The 6,424-nt window shown below is 55.4% G+C and overlaps 1 protein-coding gene across 1 annotated transcript; it reads right to left on the bottom strand.

Moving 5' to 3' along the window:
- Positions 1-1,063: 1,063 nt before the first annotated feature.
- LOC145968956 (uncharacterized) lies at positions 1,064-6,186 on the bottom strand. The gene is made up of 4 exons (XM_083094841.1): positions 4,568-6,186; positions 3,550-4,518; positions 2,137-3,489; positions 1,064-1,898 (listed from the first exon to the last, which is right to left on the bottom strand). The coding sequence occupies exons 1-4, from the start codon at positions 6,184-6,186 to the stop codon at positions 1,064-1,066; spliced, it is 4,776 nt and encodes a 1,591-aa protein (XP_082950967.1).
- Positions 6,187-6,424: the final 238 nt, after the last annotated feature.

Genomic DNA, 6,424 nt, shown 5'->3' with positions numbered 1-6,424 from the left:
CGTATAATGCGGTTGATCAGTGGTTTTATCAAAGAGAAAGTCCAAGAGAGTAAGCGGTCGTTATAAGCGGTTTTACTATGCGGTTTTACTAAGCGGTTTAACAAAGCGATTTGAAGAAAAGTGCGAGACTTCGGCCTGCTCGCGTGCGGTGCCCGTTATAAGGCGAGCGGAATTTTGGGCCCGTAGCGACGTGGCCCAATAATTTTTGTGCTTTAGCGGTGACCTCATGGCGCCGCGCGTAATTGGCCGCCGATGAGGTCTAAGGTAGACAATGCTTTAATTGTCATGCGCGCAACCTTTTTCTATCAGCTGATTGGCAATCAGCTGATCGTGACGTATGGGCGCGCATGCCCATACGCTACGCTGATTTTGTCGACGGTTGCTTTGTTGTTGTGAACGTTCATGACACGCGTTTCTTATGAGTTGAAAAAATGAGAGATAACGGGAACGATCGAGTTTTTCTTAACAAATAGAGATTTCGAGAAGTCTCTCGACGCCCGTTATATTCGAATTCTCGAATCTTGTTAAAGCTGATTTTTCTATGTGAATTTTCAAATCGGAATGAATTTTACGGATTTCGAACATCCCGCCCGCCTCGTCAGTACATGACGAAATCTGCGAGTGTGTTCGTGTGCGGACAGGTGTCGCGAACGGTTCCATCGGTGAGTTATTGATCGCGATCAATGAATGGAATGCGTGACGTAGTACAAAGACACGTGTAGTTTAGTTCATTCGAGTCTTTCGCGAGAATAGTATCGTGTGAATGTAATGAGATTTATACAGTGATGAATAATGAGAAAATGTACGGAGTGAATTTGTGAATAATCTCGCGAGTGCAGTGAAATGTGAAAGTGAAATTCTGACGCGAGAGAGTGAACGGAAAAGAAAAAAGAGACTGATAACGCGGCTCGCGGATCGCACATAATATTGAATGTGCCTGAATATAATTACATGTGATTAAGCGCGGTACGATTCCCGGAAATATGATACCGTGAAACATAATGTGAGTGAATATTATACAATGCGGATGAGACATTAAAGAAAATTCGGAGTTTATAAGAGCTCACGAATCCGAGTGCGTTGGAGATGCGGCGGTGTCGGCTTCTGGGAAGAGGATGATCTTCGCGAGTGGCCGGACGAACTCCGAGGATGTTGTGCGCACGGTGACCACGCGTGTTACGCCGTCGTCTCCCGGGTGCAGTGCCGTGATTCGGGCGAGTGGCCACCGGGTTGGAGGTGCTGTCTCCGACCGCAGGAGACACAGGTCGCCGACGCTTGGGCCGGTCTCGTTTTTCTGCCATTTTGGTCTGGAGGCTAGCGTCTGGAGATATTCGCGCGACCACCGTTCCCAGAAGTGGTCGCGCATTTTTTGGAGAAGCTGCCATCGTGACAGCGTGTTTTCTCTCTCGGTGGCAAGCGACGGCTCGGGGACGGCCAGAAGAGGAGCTCCGATCAGGAAGTGACCGGGTGTAAGAGCCGTCAAGTCGTCCGGATCGTCGGTCAGCGGTTGAAGCGGGCGCGAATTGAGGCACGCCTCCACCTGTGTGAGAAGAGTCGTCATCTCCTCAAAGGTGAGCGTTGCCTCGCCGATGACCCTTCGAAGATGGTGCTTCGTCGATTTGACGGCTGCCTCCCAAAGTCCGCCAAAGTGAGGAGCTGCGGGCGGGTTATACCGCCACCTTATGCCGTCTGAAGCTGCTGCCTTTGCGATGCGACGGTCGTCGGCAGTTGAGGCGCGAAACATCTCTCGGAGTTCTCGGCTTGCTCCGATGAAGTTGGTGCCGCAGTCCGAGAACACCTCGTGGCAGAGTCCCCGTCTGGAAACGAAGCGACGGAAGGCAGCCAGGAACGCCTCAGCCGTGTAGTCGGAGACAACCTCGAGGTGAACAGCCTTGGAACTAAGACAAACAAATACCGAAATAAAGCCTTTGCTTGCTCGGTGACCGCGCCCTTTGCTTGTCCGGATGAGAATCGGACCGGCGTAGTCGACTCCGGTACGCAAAAATGGACGTGCAGGGGTTATTCGCTGGTGAGGGAGGTTGCCCATGAGTGGCTGCGTTGCGGCGGCTCGCCATCGCGTGCACGCATCGATGGATGGATCTCTTGACGATGGCTCGACCCCGCGGGATCCAAAACCGTTGGCGCAGTAGCCCGAGGGTGAGCTGCACTCCTCCGTGCAGAGTTCTACGATGGCAGGAGTCCACCAGGAGCCCTGCCATCCTGGAATCCGGTGGAATGATGATCGGGTGACGCTCGTCGTGAGACAGAATGGCGTGTTTGAGACGGCCTCCGACTCGCATTGTGCCGCTGTCGTCAAGATAAGGACTCAGCTTGGTGAGCGGACTCCGTGATGGCAAAGCACGTCCTCTGCTCAGTGACGAGACCTCGGTTGTGTAGTGCAGTGCCTGCGAAGTCCGAGCCCATCGTAAAAGTGCGTCTTCGATTTCGTGTGGCTCTAGAGTTTGTGCGGTGTCTGTGACGTTGTGCGTTTTGCGTGTGATTTCGCGTCGCCAACGAAGACACCAGGCCGTCACCCTGAGTAGCCGCTGTAAAGACGAAAAACGAAGAATGAGTTTTGGCTCGGTGATGGCCTTGACGACGGTATTGAGCGAGCCGGCGGCTCGTTGCTCCGGCACTTCCAAGTTTGGCAAGACGCAGTCGTCACTTGGCCAGAGCGCCTTGTCACTCCGCAGCCAGGATGGTCCGGTCCACCAGAGCGGATGGCTGATCAAGTCACCCGGTTGGATTCCTCGGGAGGCGCAGTCGGCCGGATTGTCCGTTCCCGGCACATGCCGCCATCGAGCGTTGGGCAGTTGGCCTTGGATCTGTGACACCCTGTTGGCCACGTAGGTCTTCCAGCGGGAGGCATGTCCCTGGATCCAGCTCAGCGTTACCCTGGAGTCAGAACACAGGAAGACTGGCGCCGTGGGCAAACCTAGGAGAGTGCGCGTGTGAACGGTGAGATTCGTCAGGAGGGTGGCCGCGCACAACTCGAGTCGAGGCAAAGACACCGGCTTCACAGGGGCGACTTTGCCTTTGGCAGCCAGCAGGTGAACTGCGGTGTTACATTCGGTGGCGGAGCGGAGGTACACCACCGCGGCGTATCCTCGCTCCGAGGCGTCGGCGAACCCATGGAGTTCGGTTTGTGTTTGTGGTCCGTCGCTGCCTAACCAGCGAGATACCCTGATCTCGTTCAGGCGCGGAAGATCAGAGAGGAGGTTCCTCCAGGACAGGGCGTCTGCCGACGGAAGAGGAGCGTCCCAGTCCAGCTTCTTCAACCAGGCGGACTGGATTAAAATTTTGGCTCGCATTGTGACTGGAGTGAGCCACCCTAGAGGATCGAACAGTCGTGCGGTTTCGGACAGAACGCGTCTTTTTGTGAACTCCGTGAAGTGACGTGCTTGTACCGAGAAAGTGAAGTGATCACTGGCCGGGTGCCAGTGAAGGCCCAGTGTCGCGTGGCTTTCGTGGGACCACGAGTGCGGTGAGCTGGTGATTCAATGTTCTGATGGGACTCCAGACAGGATGCCGAGGTTGTTGGCCCCTTACTTCCTGAGCGGAAACCCGCCCACCGTGCAAAGACCGCGTAGCTCCCGCTGCAACGTGGTGGCCTCCGAGATGGTGCTTGCTCCGGTGACGACATCGTCCACGTAAGTATCGCGGCGTAGTGCTATCGCTCCACGCGGAAATTGCGAACCATCGTCGTCAGCGAGCTGGTGTAGGGTCCGTATGGCGAGAAATGGCGCGCACGCCAAGCCATACGTGACCGTTCGTAGGCGGTATTCGCGGATGTTGTCGGCAACTCGGTGCCGCCAGAGTATCCGCTGGTGGTCGCGGTCCTCCTGATGGATGAGGATTTGGCGGTACATCTTTTCGATGTCCGTCACAAAGACATAGCGGTGCCAACGCCAACGAAGGAGCACGTCGGCGAGGACTGGCAAGAGGTTGGCGCACGTTAACAAATTGGCGTTTAGGGACGCGCCCGAGATTGAGAGCTGCGAGCCGTTGAAGACGACCCTGAGTTTCGTTGTTGTGCTCGTTTCCCGCAGCACTCCGTGATGCGGTAAGTAGCACTTAGCGGTGTCTTCTTGTTCGGATGCGGTGTTTACGATCTCCATATGTTGCAGGTCTTCATACTCCTGCATGAAGCCGCAGTAAAGATCGCCGAATCGAGCGTCCTTTGAGCAGCGGCGCTCCACGGCGTGGAGCAGACGTTCGGCCGGCCTTCGGGTGTCGGTGAGAGAGGGTGGTGCTCCAATGAACGGCAGCCTTACAACGTACCGTCCGGTGCTGGTGCGCGTGTGCTCGCGGATGAAGAGGTCTTCGCACCTCTTCTCTTCGGCGGTGAGCGCGACGGGAGCGGCGGGCTCTCTTTCTTGCTCCCAAAACAGCTGCACCAGGTCGTTCAGCTGGTGATCGACCGAACATTGGTGGGTATTTTGGCTGCTCTGGGTCGTGGCCCTGTTACCTCCTGACAGGATCCAGCCGAGTGAGGTTCGCTGCGCAATGGGTTCGTCCCTGCGCCCCTTGCGGAGACCATCTTGTAGAATGGCGTCGTGTAGAATACACGTCCGCGCCGAGCAGTAATTCGATGGGATCTCGGTCGAGGTACTGCGGATCCGCCAGAGAGAGACCGCGAATGTGTGGCCAGGTGATGGTACTGCGCACGATGGGGCCCTGGTAAGTCGAGAGACGCGGAAGGACGTACGCCATGACTGGAAGCGTGGCTCCCGTTACTCCAGAGACGAGGTTCAGGGATAGCCTTCCGCGAGTTGCTCCGGATGCTCCCCCAATCCCGGCGATGACCATCGAGGAGTGGATCCGCGGCAGACGCAAGCGTTGCGCCAAGGTCTTGGAGACCAGCGAGACTTCCGATCCCTGGTCGATCAGCGCGCGAACGTCTTGAGGCCTCCCCAGGTGATCCGTGATGGTGACGCGTGCGGTAGCGAGGAGGATCGCCTTGCGATCCGACGCGGCTCGAGTGGCTGATAATGAGCTCGCTCCGTCGGATAATGCGTATGCGTCGTGGAGTAGTGTGTGGTGTCGTGACTTGCACGTGAAGCATGTTTTAACTGACTGACATTTGGCCAGAAAGTGATTGCCGAGACAATTAAAGCATAGCTTGTTAGCTTCCACGAAGTTTTTCCGGTCGCTGGCGGTTTTCGCTTTGAACTCCGTGCATTGCATGAGGGAGTGCTTTCCCTTACATGCGGCGCAAGTTGAGGAGTCGGATATGCGCTTCACGAAGTGCGATTTCGCGGACCGGGAAGTGCCTCCATGTTTTGCAACGGAGTTCGGCTGCACGGCGTTTAGCGTTAGGATCTGCTTTGCAATGAAGTCCATCAGGATGTCATTGCTCGGTGGATTTACGGAGTCGCGTATGGAGGTTTCCCAATCCCTCCGGGTTTGTGAGTCGAATCGCTCGACGAGCAAGTGATTAAACAGGTCCATCCCGTGCGTGTCAATGGGCCTGTTGATGCTCTCTTGAGTTGTGGCGGCGTGGTAGATGCGGCTTAGCTCGTCGGCGGTTGCGGCCTTCATCTTGGGCACGGCGGTGTAAGCGGCGAAGTTGGCGCGAATAAGTTCCCGCTTGTTCTCGTAATGAGCGCTAAGAATCGCCCACGCTCGCTCATAATTGCCCCCGACGATTGGCAATGATCGGATTAATTGTTCCGCAGGACCCTGCAAGCTTGTACGGAGGTAATGGAGCTTTTCGACCTCGGAAATGGCCTGATTGTTGCCTATTAGAGACAGGAAAAGATCCCGAAACGATGGCCAGTCACCGTATGCGCCAGAGAACGTCTGGAGCTTTATCCGCGGTAGCGAGGTCTTGAGCGAGTGCTCCTGGTGAGCCTCGGCTTTAGACGCGACGGACGACTCGCCCTTGAGCTTGTTCGCGTACTCGACTAGCGTGCTCCGTTGTGTCACGTACGTAGATTCCGCGATGTCAATGAAATCTGCCTTAGCGTACTCACTCTCGAGATATTTGTCTTTCAGCGCCGTCCTGATGAGATCGTGATGCGCTTCGAACTTAGTCCACAGCGTCTCGAGGATGCGGAGGCGAGCTTGAATTGCTTCGGCGGTGATGCTCGAGACGCCTATCTTGCGCAGATTGTCCACGGAGCGAGACATTCGCCCGTGGATATCGTTCTGCGCCTCTAGCAACGCCTTCAAATCGGCACTCATCTTCACTAATTGTCTTTCTGTTCAGGTTCGCGCACTGGACGACACACGTGAATTTCACCCACGAACTGCGGATGCGGATGAGAAAAATCCGGCTCGAAGGACCAGAAATTGTTCGCGAGCGGATCCAACAGTGCGATGATAGGAACGGAAGGTTTTCAGCGAAAAAGAAAAGTGCGCCTCGTTCACACAAAAACAGACTGACGTTTATTAAAGTCAAAATTAAAACCAAGAGTTTAGT

This window comes from Camponotus vicinus, unplaced genomic scaffold, assembly GCF_025532165.1.
Source record: "Camponotus vicinus isolate PSW18456_S1 unplaced genomic scaffold, iyCamVici1.0 SCAF_3, whole genome shotgun sequence".
Classification (NCBI taxonomy): domain Eukaryota; kingdom Metazoa; phylum Arthropoda; class Insecta; order Hymenoptera; family Formicidae; genus Camponotus; species Camponotus vicinus.
The sequence above is the reverse complement of the archived record's forward strand: the minus strand, read 5'-3'. Positions and strand labels throughout refer to the sequence as shown.

Bases quoted from the DNA above. Each gene is read 5' to 3' on its own strand.
- LOC145968956 (XM_083094841.1), bottom strand. From the start codon at position 6,186: ATGAGTGCCGATTTGAAGGCGTTGCTAGAGGCGCAGAACGATATCCAC. The intron at 3,490-3,549 runs GTAAGGGGCCAA...TTGAATCACCAG, and splicing joins GGCGGGTTTCCGCTCAGGAA to CTCACCGCACTCGTGGTCCC. The intron at 1,899-2,136 runs GTTTTGGATCCC...TGTTTGTCTTAG, and splicing joins CTCGGGCTACTGCGCCAACG to TTCCAAGGCTGTTCACCTCG.